Source organism: Theropithecus gelada, chromosome 6 (assembly GCF_003255815.1).
Source record: "Theropithecus gelada isolate Dixy chromosome 6, Tgel_1.0, whole genome shotgun sequence".
In the NCBI taxonomy this organism is placed as follows: domain Eukaryota; kingdom Metazoa; phylum Chordata; class Mammalia; order Primates; family Cercopithecidae; genus Theropithecus; species Theropithecus gelada.
This window is the reverse complement of record NC_037673.1, coordinates 167,109,033-167,128,047: the sequence shown is the minus strand read 5'-3', so window position 1 is coordinate 167,128,047 and position 19,015 is coordinate 167,109,033. Positions and strand designations below refer to the sequence as shown.

The following is a 19,015-nucleotide window of genomic DNA, read 5'->3' as shown; positions in this document are numbered from 1 at the left end:
ATTGTGTGTAGGATATATCATACACTTCATGTAATAGATGTGAATCTGAAACATTGCAAGCATGACTTTTGGTGAATGCAAATGTAATATTTTACCTCTCTATGGGATTCACTCTTTTTAAAATCTCCTATTGTAAATTATTTCTCAAAATGAAAAATACTGAAATGTAAATAATTACCTTCCTGTTATATTTTATCAATTTAGATTTTTAGATACTGGTTTCTTAAAACAAGATTTATTATTATTAAAAATGACAGCAAACATTATATAGTAGCTACTCTGCACTAGGCACTGTTTAAAACACTGTGCCTATATTCATTTAATGTTACAAATCCCTATTTAAAAGTGCAGAGCTGTGATTGAAATCTAGGCAACGAATTTCCAAAAGATCATTCTCAAACTATTACACTTCCTCTCAAGATTGGTAAAAGGGATCTCAAGATTGGTAAAAACTCCAGCAATACAGTTGTCAGTTAGCTAGACAGACCTTCATGATCCAACAGTATCTTATAATTCAACAATCTCTTAAGGATTTAACGCATTATGAGTCCTAACCCTGAACTGTTCTTTAGCTGTCTCCTGAGTCTTAACCACAGATGAGATTGCATATGCTTTGGGGATCATTACCAACGAGATATTTAACACTTTCCTTGATTCCCAAAACAAGACACAGAAAATGAATACTGGTTGATAAAGGTGAATTTAAAATCGGCAAGCTTAATTTTTGGGCTTACCAATAATGTAAACACAGAAATAACTGCCTATTAGCCCTTGATAAAACATGCCTACCTGAAAACAGACAAAGACTTCACCATGCATGTAATTTTTTATATTTCTCTATTGGAAGATAAATACTTGTTTTAAAAAAGGGAAGCAGTACAATTTAGCTAACAAGAACATAGCCTAGGTTAAAATCTTGCTTCTAGTGCTTATTTACACTAGCTACTTAATCTTACAAGGATAATAATACCTGGCCCACAGAGTTGTGACAAGCACCAACTGGTATTTTGCATGTAAAGTATATGAGTAAGTGCTGTAAGTGCTCAGTAAATGTTGGCTAGTGTAACTATTATTAAATTGTCATCCCCTTTTTAACATGGTTCTGTATCATACCTACAAAAAAACATAAGACATACCAATATGTAACAATCATGTTCTTTCTGTGCCTTACTTCAGATGCTGCTCAAGAAAATGAAGTCACATAGTAAGAATTTTTAAGTTCTTTCCTCTCTACCAAAGAGGCTTATTACAATTAAAGCTAGTTATGATTAGCCATATACACTTTCTAATACTCTTAGTAAAACAAACACCCTCCAAACAGGGGGGAAAAAAAATTCCAAGTAAAAGACATTTCAGAAAAACATCTGCTATAAGTATCTTCTTTGTATCATGTTCTATGGTAGGGATATAACTGAATACACAAATGTATGGGAAAGGGTGGGGCAGGGGAGAGAGAGACTCCATGCTCAACTCCATGCTCTCACTAGGCGAACTGAGCCTAGTGAGAGACAGATAAGACAGAGGAAAAAATCAGTAATTTCTGCAATGCAGTATGATGAGCACCATTGTCTAAAAACAATGACTAAAGCATCTAAATATAAAATTGTGAATTTCTCAAAATTTAAATTTGTACTAATTTCTGTGACCTTGGAATTAAACTTATTAGATCAAGGAATGCTGTGCAAAGATAGCATGTGATTAATTATGAGCACTTTCTTCTAAAATTACGGTAAATTTTGCAAGAAGTTTATTTAGAGAAAAATGGAGTACATATTTACTCTGTTTTAGAAGCAATGGTTTCTATTGTATAAGAAATAGAAAAGCAGATTTCTTAAACCTTAAAAAATCCAGCAAGTACTGAATGAATTAGAATTAATGTTAGAGATAAACAGTGTAATATAAAGATACTATTATTGGCTGGTTGTGGTGGCTCATGCCTGTAATCCCAACACTTTGGGAGGCCAAGGCAGGCTCATCACTTCAGGTCATGGGCTCGAGACCAGTCTGGCCAGCATGGCAAAACCCCATCTCTACCAAAAAATGCCAAAATTAGCTGGGTGTGGTGGCATGTGCCTGTAATCTCAGCTACTCAGGAGGCTGAGGTGGGAGAATAGCTTGAATCTGGGAGGCAAAGGTTGCAACGAGCTGAGATCGCACCACCCCACTCTAGCCTAGGTGACAGTGAGACCCTGTCTCAAAAAAAAGACGTTATTATTAAGCTGTCAAATATAATTTTGATATTTAGGTGAAAGAGAAGCAGTATTTCTCATAAACGTTAAACTATTTGCTAACCCTGAACAATTTTAGACTCACAGTGTTCCAAACAGTAAATGTTAAGAAGTTACTTTGGGAAATTAGCTACTAATGGAAAGAAAAATACTGTATGGTCTCACTCATATGCAGAATCTTAAAAAAGGCAGAATACATAGGAACAAAGTGTAAAATGGTGGTTACTAGAGGTAAGGAAAGGGAGGAAATTAGAAATTAGGTCAAACAGTACAAACTTGCAGTGGTACAGGAGGAGTAAGATTACTGATGTACAGCATGAGGACTATAGTTAATAATACTTTATTTGCTAAAAGAGTAGATTTTAAGTGCTCTTACCACAAAAATTTTAAAGATGGTAACAATGGAAGGCGATAAGATAATTTGGCTGACTGTAGTATTCATTTCACTATGTATTTGTTTATCAAAACATCATGCTGTACACCTTAAATATACACAAAAAAAGTTATTTTGGTAACATAATTACATTCACAAAATTTAAAGAACCATGTAAATACACATATCTAAATTGCATGTAGAGAAAAAAAAATCTGCTACATGAGTTTCATATCTACAAATTTTTTAAAATCTCATTTTATAACCTACTAAATTTCCATTATAATTTTCCATTTTTCTATTTATCCTGAAATGTTCACAGTGCTTGTTTTAGCAGCTCTTCAAACATAGAACATTTTTTCCTTAACAAAATAATTATTGCTGTAATAATCTGTAATTATGGTTTATAACTGCAATAATCCCAAAGAAATCAGTCATTACCATAGATCACAAGTAAACGTTAACTACTGTTAATGACCTATTTCTTAGGGATTATTGTTTTCGTAAACCATGACCATATCACCACAAATACAGAAAAGCAAGACAATATAATACAAATGAGATCATAATATAATAATAAACTTATTTTGTAACATTAAAAGCCATTAAGCATCTAAATTAAAGCACACATAACAAGAGCATATAATTTTCTTTGTTCAACACTAACTGAAGCATTTACACACACCAAAAAAACTGAATACTACCACACACAGTGTATACAAACTAGGGCCATGTTAGGCATTTTTCATAATACAAAACGATCACTTTTGAGCAGACCACAAATATCTCTAAAAGGGCAGACAGATTCCTTCCCACCGACATTTTGACTAATACTATTAAAAATTTTTCTAAGTACTAGGCATTATATTACAAACTCTGAAACATTTTTTTACTAAAACTGCATAGTGTATTCAACTATAAAAACTCCTTCAGTTTGTATTAACAAAGAATGAGGTCTGGCATTTTATTCAAGAGACACTCCTATTTAATACCACTAAATTATTACATTTCAACTAACTGATTCATATATTTTAAACATTCATACCTTCATTCAATATCCTTTTGAAGGAAAATAGGTCTTTTCCAACTGAATCTTTTCACGTTTTAACGTAATAATTGATATATATGAAAACATATATGTAATGCATATGAAGTGTAACAAAACTAACACCTACCCAATTGAACAATCAATGCATTACCAATACTATCACACCTACCTCCATACCCTTCCCCGAGCATGTCCCCTTACCTTCCACCCTAGAAGTAACCACGATTCAATATTTAATGCTTATTGTTCTTTTGATTTTTTAAAGTTTCCTCACATATACATATATTCCTAAACAATACGCTTCAAGTCTCATTTGTTTGGAGACTTAATTATTAAGTTTCATGCTGTATGTAGCTTCCTGAGAGCTGCTTTTCATTAAACATCTTATCTCTGACACTCATCCTTATTAGGTATAGTTCATTCATTTTTATTGTTATATAATATTGTATAATTACGTTATGATCTATTTATTCATCTTCATATTGATGGGCATCTGAGCTGTTTCCACTTTTTGCCATTATAAACAATAATGCTATGAACATTATTGTACATCTTGTGTACAGATTTTCTAGAGCAGCAGTCCCCTACCTTTTTGGTACCAGGGACAGGTTTCGTGGAATACAATTTTTCCATGGACTGGGGAGGAAGGGGAGGTGATGGTTTTGGGATGAAACTGTTCCACCTCGGGTCATCAAGCATTATACACATTAGATTCCCATAAGGAGCGTGCAACTTAGATCCTTCGCATGCACAGTTCACAATAGGGTTCACGCTCCTGTGAGAGAATCTAGTGCCGCTGCTGATCTGACAGGAGGCAGAGCTCAAGCAGTAATGTTTGTTCACCTGCCACTTACCTCCTGCTGTGCAGCCCAGTTCCTGGCAAACCATGGACCAGTACTGCTTCATGGCCTGGGGTTTGGGGACCCCTGTTCTGGAGCACACATGTAAGGGTCCAAGTGTCAGGTCAACAGGTATTCAAAAGTTCTGCTTTACAAGACTATACCAAATTCATTTCTATTCCATTTCCAACTGTTTCCACTTTATACTCCCACCAGAAGTATATAAGAATTCCTTTTGACTCACATTTTTCTGTAAGATTTCTTATGATTTTATTCTCAGTAGACTGGAAAATATATTTCATGTGGTCTATTTATTTTATTAGTAATGAAGTTGGGCATTTTTTAAAAACGTATGCACCATTTATGTTTTTCTGCCTGATGGCTATTGATCATTTTCCTAAAGAACTGTTTATTTTACTGATTTGTAAGAATTCTTGCCATATTCTTCTAGATGATGATTCTTGCTTATTGTGTGTGTTGCAAATATCTTCTAAATTCTTGTCTCTTTTTTAAGCAATTTTATTATTTTTTCTAGAAATTTATTCATTTCCTCATTTACTGACCTCCAGAAATAGCAAGAATGACTTTACTTTTTGAATCTTTGCTGTATCCATTATTACCTTTCCTCCATTTTTTCCTAATAGTATATATTTGTGAATTCTTTCTTCCTAATCACAAGAGGTTTGTTAGTCTGTTTTTTAAAGATCTAACTTCTGATTTTTAAATTCTACTGAATCTTTATTTTTTAGTACATTAACTTCTGCTTAGTTTCCTTCTTTCTCCATTCTCAGGGTTTAATCTGTTCCTCTCATTCTAACTTCTCAAGTTAGATGCTTAGGTCCCAACATTCTGGCCTTTTTTCTTTTCCAAGTAAGCTTTTTGGTCAATAAATTTCCTCTGAATTAAGCCTTTCACTAAATTCCAAAACTGTCGTACTTCTGTATTATTGAGTTAACTCTATTTTAAAATTTTCCTCAAGATTTCTTTTACCTCATATTTACAAGTATATGTTTTAAATTCCCAAGTGTATGGGGATTTGTGGGGTTTTTGTTTTGTTTCACAATTTAGTTTTTTTTTTTTTTTTTTTTTTTTAACCAATTTGGCAATTAAAATAAATTGCAAAAAAAAAAAAATAGTGGTCTCTATGATACTGAGTCATTGACATTTGTTGAGACTCACCTCATATACTAATGCTTGGACAATTTTTTTAAAACATGCCATGTGTCCTGGAGAAAATTGGTATTTTCAAACGGTTGGTTCCAGTGTTTTATATATATCAATTCATTAAAGTCTATTAAACACATTGTTCAAATCCTTTCTAAATTTACTAACTTGCTACTTATTTGATATGCCAACAATTAAGAAGTGCACTGCAGCCTTCCATTATGATGGCAAGTCTGTCCATTTCTCCCTGCAGGACTACCAATTTTTGCTTGATACGTTTTGAGACTACTTCACTAAGTACTAGATATCTAAAATTATTACACAGGTTGCGTACCCCTGATCTGAAATACTTGCGACCAGAAGTGCTCTCAGTTCTGAATTTTCTCAGATTTTGGAATATTTGCATGCCTGGGTGAAAATGCCAATTCCAAAAATCCAAAATTCTTAACGCTTGAATGAGCATTTCCTTTGAGCATCATGTCAGCGCTCAAAAAGTTTTAAATTTTGGAGCTTTTCAGATTTGAGATTTTTGCATTTCGGGTGCTCAACCTGTACCTCCCTGGTACAAAAACTAATAGTTCTAGTTGTAATAATGCTTTTTCTCTTAAAGTCATTTTTGTTTGATATTAACAATGACCCTAGCCTCCTATAGGTTCATACTTGCACAGCACATTTAAAAATATCCTTTTACTTTCAACTTTCCATGTTTTAATGTTTTGAGTATGTAACTTATCATTAATTGGCTATTTTAAAAATATTCAAATTTACAACCTGGTTTAACTGTAAATTTAACTCATTTATGTTTATTGGATTAATAACATCTCTGGGACACACCTACTTTTTTTTATTGTTGTCTACAGTCCTATTGTCTCTGGTTATTTTCCTCCTTTCTTGGCTTTTAAAAAAGTTGAATTTGCTTATTTTTCTATTGCATTATCTTCTCTTTGCTGGGTTATGGGAGACAATCATACAGTTTCTACTCTTTTAGTTGCTACCCTTCAAGTGCTGCCATTTTAATTCCCTTCCTAAATCAGACAAGCACTTAAAATAATTTTAATTCTCACCACTCCCCCAGCTCTCTCTCTGACATGCTTCTGTCTTTTCCTGTTTTTATTCTGTTCTTAATTCCACAAACTAAACATAATCTTTTTTTGTACAGACTATGAATGTTAAAATGTTACGCATTTACAGCCGGGTGCGGTAGCTCATGTTTGTAATCCAAGCATTTTAGGAGGCCGAGGTGGGCAGATCACTTGAGATCAGAAGTTCGAGACCAACCTGGAAAACATGGCAAAACTCCATCTCTACTAAAAAAATACAAAAAACTTAGCCCGGCATGGCACATGACTGTAGTCCCAGCTACTCAGGAGGCTGCCGCAAGAAAATGGCTTGAATTTGGGAGGCAGAGGTTGCAGTGAACCGAGATCATGACACTGCACTCCAGCCTGGGAGACAGGGCAAGACTGCATCTTAAATAAATAAATAAAATAAAATAAAATAAAATAAAATTTATGAGTTTACCAATTTCCATGTACTCCTTTTCTTCCTTCTGGGACCATGCCCCTTCTTCCTCAAAAATAACCTTTAAAATGTTTATTAAAAACCTTTAATGAAAGATCTGCTAGTAGCAACTTCCTGCTTTCATTTGTCTGAAATCTCTATCGTTCATCCTTTTTCTTGAAAGATATTTTTGCTGATATACAATAATAGGATGGCAATTACTTTTGCTCAGTTATTTGAGAACAATATTCTAACATCTTCTGGCTTCCATTTTTACTGTTGTGAAGTGAGTTATCAATCCAGTTTACACTACTTTGTAAGTGATCTTTCTTCTCCAGCTGCTTTTAACATTTTGTCTTTGGGGTTATATAGTTTGACTAAAGTGTTATTTTTTGTTTCTGATGGGTATATGTTGGGCTTGCTGTATTAATGAATTCATGTCTTCTATTAAGTCAAAAAAATTCTCAGAATTTCTTCAGTTATCACCTCTCCTCTTTCCTCTATTCTATCTTTCTGGGACTCATTCTGACACACCTGACCTTCTCATTCTATCGTTTAACATTTCTTTTAATATTTTCATTTTCCCTCTTTCCTGAAGTCTTGAAAATGTCTTCGGTTCTAACTGCCAATTTGCTAATTCTTTCCTCAGTTGGGTCCAATTTACTATTTAACACATCCATGAAATTTTAGATCACAAAGTTTTCAATAAAAAAAGTTTTTTCAGGTCCTTTTCACATCCTCCTTCTTGTTTTTCACACTCCTGTTATTTGCTCATTTGTGATTCTATTTTTTATTTTTTAAAAATATTTCACACATAATTGCTTTATATTCCTATCCAATTCCAACATCTTAAGAGTCTCTAGAAGATAGGGGTTCTAAATCAAATAAACAACTTATTTTTGTTAGTGCTCATTCATGGCAGCTTATTTCGTTGTTTATGTGCTGGCTTTTATTGTTTTTGTTTATTATGAACACTTGTTTATCTTAATCTACAGGATTTCCAAGGCCCTATATTATGGTTGCTATCCTTTGGAGAAGGTTTTAATTCCCTTCTGCTGGAAGCCAGGGTATCTACAAATTTAGAACCATGTTATACCCTTTTGAGGGTTCAACTTAATACAAGAGTCTCAGATTGGCACACCTATCTTGCTACCCGCCTAAGGCTTTGTCACCAATTTTATCATTGATATTGATAATCTGTCTTTGAGAACAACCCTGTTTTTTGCCCTTGTTTGCTGTTTGACCCGTCCCACTCTGATTAAAGTTCACTTTTTGATCTGGGTGATGGGAGAGGTTGGGAGGGAAGAGGTCAGAGAAAGGAGAGACAGTGAATCAGAGAGCAGAGTGGGAAGAAAAAAAAAAAAAAACTAAGAAATTTCATGTACTTACTGTAAGCCCAGGATCTGACTGTTTTGCAGCTAAAAGGCCTTTCAGAGATCTAGCTGACCACACTGAAGTTATTACTAACTCTGCTTCTGAAGAACCAAACACTAATTGTCTGTGTTATATATTTTTTAAAAAATGTAATTTTATAGGTAGCTGGCTAAACACAATCCAAATTATAAAATAACATAATCCAAATTAATGTCTGCACACAGAACACAAATCTGAAATGACAAAAGACTGTCATTGTGTCATCAGTCAAAACAAAAACAGTAACACTACAAGACAAGCTTACAGGGCCACTTGTAAAGATACTCAACTGAAAGGACAAGTTGGGACTGAAATCCAGCCTGTATTCTACTCACCAATCTATTTACTCTAGGATGCTGTTGCACTGGCCTGGATGAAATGGAACATTTTTCTAATTTGCACAAAAGTACCAAATGTACTACTGAGCTAGGAGAAGAGCAAAATAATCCTCAATGTCCAAAAATAATATGAAGGCTGAAATTTAGATACATAGGCACAGACACAACTAGAAAGTTTGAGCTTCTCCTCTAATGGCCAAAGGAAAAAGCCTAGGACAAGCCCAATGTGAGAAGTCCAAAAAAGCTGATGCAAAGAGTTACACCCTAAATGAAAATACAAACTGGGGGAAAAAATCTGTCCTAAACAGAGAAAGACAACACAGAAACCTGTCTGACTTGACCACACTGCTAAGTGAACAGGAGGAAAAAACCTCTAAGTCAGACCTCAGATGGTTTGTGGACTAAATACAGACTACCAGTGTGATATGAAAACCTCATTCTAAGGAAATAATTTAAATGGAATTAAGTTGGTGTCCCCACCTCCATCTAGCAAATGAACTAAACACTCCAATTAAAAGAGATGGTCAGAATGGATTTTTAAAAAGGGAACAACTATATACCACCTACAAGAGACACAATTTAAATATAAAGACACAGGCAGACAGGAAGTAAATGGATGGAGAAAGATATACTACATGAACAGTAAGCATAAGAAGACAGTGGTTACAGTAATATCAGGTAAGACAGATTTCAAGAGAAAAGGTCAATTAATCAGGAAGACATAACAATTACAAATGTTTATGTGATGCAAAAATTTAAGGAATTAGAATATAAATAATTCCACAATCATATTTGGATATTTTAACACCCCTCTCTCTGCAAACAAAAGAAATAGACAAAAAAAAAAATCAATAAAAACAAAGAATATATGAACATTATTACCTTAATTTATACTTACATAATATTACACTCAACGATAACAAAATACATATTCTTTTCAAGTGTATATGCTATGTTTGCCAGGATAGACCATATTCTGGGTCATATGACAAGTCTTAATAAATATAGAAAGACTGAAATTACATAAAATGACATTTGACCAAGGTAAAATTTAAAAATCAGTAACGATAACTAGGAAAACACCAAATATTTGCAACTTAAAAGCACACTTCTAAACAATCCAAAAATTCACAAAGAACAAAGAAATAACAATTAAATTAGAAATTATCTTTAAATGAAAATAAAAATAAAATCACAAAACTTGTGGGATCCAACTAAACTAATGTTTAAAGAAAAATTTATAGCTTTAAATGTTTTTATTAGAAAAGACCAAAAATCTAAAACTCAAAGATCTGGAGTCTACACCCAGAATGAGAAAAGGAATATTAAATAACATCCAAAGCAAGTATAAGGCAAAAAAATAAATAAATAAAGCTGAAAAAAATCAATGAAATAGAAAATGAAGAAAGAATAAAGCAGATCAATGAAACTAAAAATGGTTCTCTGAAAATATCAACAAAAGTGATGAAAACCTAGTTGGATCATTCAGAGCAAAAAAAAAAAAAATGACAAAATTATCAATCTCAACTTCAATTTCTGGAGATATTAATAACAATGGAATATTAAGAATAATTTTATTCCAATACATAGAAACATTGAGTAAATTCCTTGAAAGACACAAATGACCAAATTTGACTCCAAGGGAAACAGAAAATTTGAATATTTCTATGCTGATTAAAGAAAATGAATTCACAATTATAAACCCTCTTGGCCCACTGGCTTTACAGATGAATTCTACCACTCTTAAAGAAGAAATACTAGCATTACTACACAAATTCTTTCAGAAGATACAGGAGGAAGAGGGAACAGTACCTGACTCATTTTATGAAGCCAGTATTACCATGTTACCCAAACCAGGCAAAATCACCACAAGAAAACTACAAACCAATATCCTTCATAAATACTGATATACAATAACAAAAGTGTTGCAAATTGAATTTAACAATTTCTAAAGAAACATTATATTATGACCAAGTAGGATTTATCCAGAGAATGCAAGGCTGCTTTCACATCGAAAAATCAATTAACGTAATTCACTACATTCGTAAAATAAAGGAAAAAAGTCATTTGAATAGATGCATAAAAGGTCTATTTTAAAACCCCAAAATAATACGCTATCATTATAAACACCCTAAGGAATTGAAGAGAACTTCCTCAAACTTACGAATGTCTTCAAATAGCACACAGATAACATCATACTCAACGGTAAAATGCTCAATGCTTTCTATGTACAAACAGGAACAAGGCAAGAATGTTCCCGTCTTAACACTTTTATTCAACACTGTACTGAAAATCCTACCAGTAGAATAAGGCAAGAAAAATAAATATAAGGCATCGAGACTGGAAAGATGACATAAAACTATCTTTACTTGCAGACAACATGATCACATAGACAATCCTAAGAATCTATGAAATTGTTATTAAAACTAATAAATTTAGCAAAGTTATAAGGCACAAAGACAAAATTCAATTCTGGTTTAACAGAGTAGCAGAGCATAATCAGGAAATTTACAATAGCATCAAAATATACAGGAATAAACTCAGTGAACAATTTCAATAATTGTACACTGAAAACAATAAAAAAGTGCAAAGAAAACCAAATGCTTATGAACTGCAAGCCTCAATGTTGTTAAGCTGGCCCAAACTGATGTATAGATTGAGGTAAACCCTACCAAAATTCTAGCACCTACTTTGAAGAAACTGAGAAGCTGATGCTAAAATTAATTAGTAAAGGAAAAGACCTAGAATAGCCAAAACTGTTTTGAAAAAAAAAAGTTAAAGAATTTATATTACCTGATTTCAAGAATTATTAAAGCTACAGTAATCAAGCCAATATAGTATTAGCATAAGGATAAACATATATAGATCAGTGGTACAGAACAAAAACTCCAATAATAGACCCTAGCACTTTATGGTCAATTGATTTTTGACCAAGGTGTCATGGTAATTCAATGGGGGAGAAAGACAGTCTTTTCTACAAATGGTGTTAGAACAACTGGATAACTGTAAGCCTTGACCCTTAACTCACAACATTCACAAAAATGAATACCAAATGGATCACAGGCCTCAACATAATAGCTGAAACTATTAAACTTATGGAAATCATAGAAGTCTTCATAGCATTAGGTTAGTAAAGATTTCATAAACACAAAAACCTCAAGCCATAAAGAAAAAAGTGAAAAAGTAGACCATCAAAATTAAAAACTTTTCACCTTTGAAAAACAGTTAAGAAGATAAACCATAGACTGGGAGAAAATATTTGTAAAATATATATGTGAAAAAGAGATTGTATACAGAATATAGAGCATATAAAGCACTCTTACAATTCCATAACACATACAAAAGAGCCAACAATTCAATTTAAAAATGGGCAACAGACTTCTCACAAAATAAGAAATACAGGTGGCAAAAAAGAATAGAAAAGATGTTTAACATCATTAGGGAAATGCAAATTATAACCACAACGAGACAACACTAGACACCAAGTAGAGTGCCTAAAGAAAATAGATAGCAAACGATGGCAAGGATGCAGAGTAAGTGAAACTCTCATACAGTGTTAATGGGAATGAAAAATGATACATCCACTTCATAAAACTGTTTAGTAGTATCTTACAACATTAAACTTGCATTTACCATATGACCTAGCACTCATCTTAGGTACCTATCCAAAAGAAATGCAAATTTCTTCTACAAAGACTTGTCTAAAAATGTTAATAACATCATTATTTGCAAAAGCCAAAAACTGGAAGTGTAATTCAAAGTCCATCAGCTGGTGAATGGATAATGGTAAGGCCATACTATGGAATACTATGTAACAACAAAAAGAAACAAAATATGCACAACATATTTGAATCTCTAAAACATATGCTAAGCAAAAAGGGAAAAAAGATATTTGCAACTCTGATCATAGACAAGGGGCTCACTTTCAAACTGTAAAAAGCTCTTAGAAATCAAGGAGAAAAAAACGACCAACAACCCAATAGAAAAATGGCAAAGGAAATGAACTGTTCATTGACCAAAAAACAAGATCAAATGGCTCTTATTTAAATTTAAACAATGCACAACCTCACTGACAAGATAAATGCAAAAGTTAAATTATACTGAGAAACCATTTGTCACACACAGGACTGCCAAGAATTCAAAGAAATACCTAATGTAGATGACAGGTTGATGGGTGCAGCAAACCACCATGGCACATGTATACCTATGTAACAAACCTGCACGTTCTGCACATGTATCCCAGAACTTAAAGTATAATAAAAAAAATTGTCCTATGAAGGATACATGGAAATCATCTCATACATTTCTAGTGGACAAGTAAATGGTATACTCCTTACAGAAAACAACTGGACAACATTTGCAAAATTACAAATACATTAAACTTCCACCTAGGCCGGGCGCGGTGGCTCAAGCCTGTAATCCCAGCACTTTGGGAGGCCGAGACGGGCGGATCACAAGGTCAGGAGATCGAGACCATCCTGGCTAACATGGTGAAACCCCGTCTCTACTAAAAATACAAAAAACTAGCCGGGCGAGGTGGCGGGCGCCTGTAGTCCCAGCTACTCGGGAGGCTGAGGCAGGAGAATGGTGTAAACCCGGGAGGCGGAGCTTGCAGTGAGCCGAGATCACGCCACTGCACTCCAGCCTGGGAGACAGAGCGAGACAACCTCTCAAAAAATAAAAATAAATAAAAATAAACTTCCACCCAACAGCAATTCCACTAGGAGAAATTTATAAATTCATATATACATGAAATGACATGTACAAGGTTTATCTGTATAGGAATACTTTTAATAGGAAAAGATTGTAAATCACTCACATCATTGTCAACAGTGGATGGAATGGTTAAATAATGATATATTCAAAATGTAAAATATTATGTATATATCTATAAAAAATAAGAGTTCTCTCTATATCAGAAAATATTCATTAAACACTTTAAATGAAAAAAGCAAGAAGTAGAGCAGTGAGTATGGTATGCTGTATTCTATGCAAATAAGAGAGGTAAGAATTTACATATTTATAACTGTTTGCATATGCACATACAAACTTTGGAAAGACATGCAAAACTATAATAACTACTTGCTAGAGTGAAGAAAGGGAGGACAGAGTAGTGGAACAGAACACATTTTATTTTTTTTTAATTTTTGCACAATGAAATACATTACCTCTTCAAAAAACATTTTGTGAATTAATCAAAATCAAGTTTGATACGAAAATAAAAATATCACACTAAAATGATATGCAGCAGACAGTCACAAATTTGGCAGTGATATTTACAATTCAAAAACCTAAATGATTAATGTCAAAATACATAAAAGACTCCTAAAAATCAGTGAAAGAAAGCGATCCAGTGGTGAGGTGGAAATGAACAAAAGAGATGGACATACACTTCACTGATGATGACACAACAATCAATAAACATGAAACAATACTGAACTTAATAATCAGCAGAGTGAAAAGTAAACCCATGAGGTATATTATTCTCAACTAGATCATTAAAAATGTAGGTATAATAATATGAGCTGCTGGCAAGAATCTAGGTCCAGGTCAGCAAACTACAGTCTATAAGACAGCCTCCTGATTTTGTAAATAAAACTTCACTGAAACACAGACACGAGTACGGTCTATGGCTGCTTCCTAGCTACAAAGGCAGACTTGAGTAGTTGTGACAGAGACCTAAAACATTTACAATTTGGCACTTTAAGAAAAAATTTGCCACTTCCTGATAGAGATAGATGGGAACACCTAAACACTATTGGTAGGATGTCAAGTAGTACAATCACTTTGTAAAACAGTTTAACAGTACCTACTAAAGCTGAATATGTAATGGATATACACAACAATTGTTATAGGAGCACTGATTTTATTAGCAAAAACCAGAAAACAAATACCTATTAACAAGAGAATGCACAAATAAACTGAGGTACATTCAAACAACGTAACAGTGCATGGCACTGAAAATGAAGCAACTATAGCTATATGCATCAATATGAGCTGTCAAAAATAAAATACTGAGAAATGATAAGAATAAAGTTGTCAAAGAAAAAATATAGTATGATTCCATTTGTATAAAGTTGAGAAATATGCAGTATCATGTATTATTTTCAGAATGCATACACATGGTAAAACTGAAGTAAAGGCATGAATTGATAAACACAAAATTCAAGATTGTTAAGTATTTTCTGCTGATAGGAAAGAGGACAGATTTGGAAAGAGGAACAAAAAATGCTGCAAAGGTATTGGCAATGATCTAATCTTTTTTTGTTGTTGTTGTTGTTGTTGTTGTTGAGATGGAGTCTCGCTCTGTTGCCCAGGCTGGAGTGCAGTGGCCGGATCTCAGCTCACTGCAAGCTCCGCCTCCCGGGTTCACGCCATTCTCCTGCCTCAGCCTCCCAAGTAGCTGGGACCACAGGCGCCCGCCACCTCACCCGGCTAGTTTTTTGTATTTTTTTAGTAGAGACGGGGTTTCACTGTGTTAGCCAGGATGGTCTCCATCTCCTGACCTCGTGATCCGCCCGTCTCGGCCTCCCAAAGTGCTGGGATTACAGGCTTGAGCCACCACGCCCGGCCCAATGATCTAATCTTTAAGCGAGGTAATGGTGTCTGTAGTTACTGCTATTCTGTATGTCTCAATATATACAAATATCCTTTAATATGAATTTGATATTTAATAACTTTCAAAACTCTTCTAGAAGAATAAGTCAATAATGAAGAGACTAAATGCTGCAAAAGTGTTAGTTCTCCCCCATTTAATTTACAAATAAGATCCCAATAAAAGAAAAAGCACACTGAAGTAGAGAAGATTATCTCACACTAGCCCCTCAGCAGTACTGTGTGACTTAATGCAAGATGGACAGATAATAAACAAAAGGCATTTTTAAAAAACATTATTCAAATATGAAGGATAATCTTCTAAAAAAATTTTTTAAAGTTAAAATGGGAAATCACTGGAAGTAAATTTGATTATGATCCCTTACTAAACTCACTTTCCAATACAAGATATACAAATACGAAAAACAGCTTCAGAACTATAAAGTGCTTTCTCCTAGAAATTTCCATTCCCATAGTGCATCTTATCAACAAAATCGGAAAAACGTATTTATTTTTACTCCTTATGTTCTTAAAATGACCTAAAAGGATATACAGAAATAAATACCTCCTCCAACAATAAAGGATTAAAAACAAAATAAAGAAGAAATTGAAGAATAAAATTAATAGTAAAGCCATAATGAAGGCTAATACATAAAAGCAAAATCATAATGATATATTATATACTTTTTTTGGCTGAAATTGGGTTCTGAGTTTGCAATCAAGTACCGCAAAGAAGAAAACATAACCAGTTACGATAGTTATGTTCATAAACTATCTGCTCAAGGGCCATTATCAATTTTTCTTGATATTGATTCCAGAGAGACGTATATCCTATGAATTTTACAGAGGAAAACTGAAAGAAAAAAAATCAACCAACAAATTACCAATATACACAGGAGTTTAATAAAATGAGTGGTTTATTAGGGGACCAGGAATTGAGGAAAATACATAAAAATAATTTGCAGTAAAACTATTAAAGTGATTATTGATGTTACTTAATATTCAACATAATACTCAGTAATCATATTAAGTTTACTGACCTTCCTGAATGGTGATGTCCACAGTTACACCAGAAGATGGATGCAGAAGTTTTTGGTAATTCTGTGCATTTTGGTCGAATAACTGCACAAGAAGAGCACATGTCTTTTCATATTCACATCTGCTGACAGTGCACAACTGCTCCAACTGCTGAAACACAGTGGCAGTATCATCCAGTGGATCATCTAAGTGATCTCTGCAAACACAGAATAAGTTTGCAGACAGCATTAGAATGTGAAGGACTTTTATTCACCACAAGTAAACTTTATGTTAAATAAAAATTCTATAATAAAGGAATAAAAGACAGAGGCAGGAGGATCACCTGGGGCCAGGAGTTTGAGAACAGCCGGGCCAACATAGTGAAATCCCGACTCTAAAAATACAAAAATTAGCTGGGCATGGTGGCACACACCTGTAATCCCAGCTACGCAGCAGGCTGAGGCATGAGAACTGCTTGAACTTGGGAGGCGGAGGTTGCAGTAAGCTAAGATCACGCCACTGCACTCCAGCTGGGGTGACAGAGCGAGACTCTGTCTCTAAAAAAAACCAAAAAGAAATAAAAAATAAAATGTATTAGTAGGTAAAAAATAAAACTGTCTATATCTCAAGATGGCATGATTATGTAAATAGAAAATATTTTTAGAAACATAAAAATGCTATTCAAACTAATAAGTAAGTTTACTAAGGTCATAGCATGCAAGGTCAACGTACAAAATGATGGGTATTAGTATATATTGGCAGTGAACAACCAGAAATTGAAATTTAAAAAACGGTAGGCAATAGGAAACATAAACTATCAATTAAATCTACCCAAACGTATGCAAGATCTTTAGGCTACAAACCATAAAACGTTTGATGAAAGAAATCAGAGAAGAGCTAAATAAAAGACAGACACGCTCAGAGACTAAGCGACTCAATATTGTTGAGATGTCAATTCTTTCCCCAAGTTAATCTATAGTTTCAATGCAATCCCAGTCAAAATCCCAGAAGAACTTCTTTGTAGAAACTGAGAAACTGATTCAAACATATATACGAAAAAGCAAAGAAAGGAGAATTGCGAAAACAATTTTGAAAGAGAAAAGCCACTTACAGAACTCATACTATCTGGTTTCAAAGCTTATTATAAATCTAATCAAGACAGGGTACTGGTGAAAAAACAGACACATAGATTAATGAAGACAGAGTCCAGAAATAGAACCACATGTATGTGGTATATTAATTTCTGACAAAAGCATAAAAACAATTCAATGAAGAAAGGATAGTTTGCTACACAAACGATGTTGAAATAACTGGTCAGCTATATGCCAAAAAAAAAAAAAAAAAAGAAAAAAGAAAGAACTAGCCTTATATCAGCTAATACACAAAAATTAGCCTGAAAGAAATCACAGACTAAAATGTAAATTCTAAGAGAAAATAAAAGAAAATCTCTGTGACACTGGGTTAGTTTCCATAGGTATAACAACTAAAACATAACACTTAAAAGAAAAAATAAAGCACTGGACTTCGTCAAAACTTAAAAATTCTGCTCTTCTAAAGACTCTGTTAAGAAAATGAAAAGGGAGAGGGCTTCCAAGATGGCCAAATAGGAACAGCTCCAGTCTGCAGCTCCCAGCGAGACTGATGCAGAAGATGGGTGATTTCTGCATTTCCAACTGAGGTACCTGGTTCATCTCACTGGGACTGGCTGGACAGTGGGTGCAGCCCACGGAGGGCAAGCTGAAGCAGGGCAGGGCGTCGCCTCACCCAGGAAGCTCAAGGGGTAGGGGGATTTCCCTTTCCTAGCAAAGGGAAGCTGTGACAGACTGTATCTGCAGAAACAGTACACTTCTGACCAAATGCTGTGCTTTTCTCACTGTCTTAGCAATCCGCAGACCAGGGGATATCCTCCCATGCCTGGCTAGGCGGGTCCCACGTGCACGGAGCCTTGCTCACTGCTAGTGCGACAGTCTGAGATCGAATTGCGACACTGCAGCTTGATGGGGGGAGGGGCATTCGCCATTGCTGAGGCTTGAGTAGCTCACAAGTGTAAACAAAGCATAGACTGGGCGAAGCCCACTGCAACTCAGCAAGGCTTACTGCCTCTATAGATTTCACCTCTGGGGCAGGGCATTGCAGAACAAAAGGCAGCAGATAGCTTCTGCAGACTTTAACATCTCTGTCTGACAGCTCTGAAGAGAGCAGTGGTTCTCTCAGCACAGCGTTCGAGCTTTGAGAACGAACACACTGCCTCCTTAAGCAGGTCCCTGACTCCCGTGTAGCCTGACTGGGAAACACCTCCCAGTAGGGGCCGACAGACACCTCAAACAGGAAGGTGACCCTCTAGGACAAAGCTTCCAGAGGAAGGATCAGGCAGCAATATTTGCTGTTCTGCAGCCTCCACTGGTGATGCCCAGGCAAACAGGGTCTGGAGTGGAACTCCAGCAAACTCCAACAGACCTGCAGCTGAGGGGTCTGTTAGAAGGAAAACTAACAAACAGAGA

General features: G+C 34.6%; 1 protein-coding gene across 2 annotated transcripts in view; it reads right to left on the bottom strand.

Annotated features, from left to right (window-relative positions):
* The window catches only part of RANBP17 (RAN binding protein 17), a 431,372-nt gene that overhangs the window by 348,199 nt on the left and 64,158 nt on the right, over positions 1–19,015 (bottom strand). For both annotated transcript variants that reach the window (XM_025387625.1, XM_025387626.1), the window contains exon 12: positions 16,538–16,731. In XM_025387625.1, the coding sequence (XP_025243410.1) occupies positions 16,538–16,731 (194 nt within the window). The remainder of the gene's footprint in view (positions 1–16,537; positions 16,732–19,015) is intronic.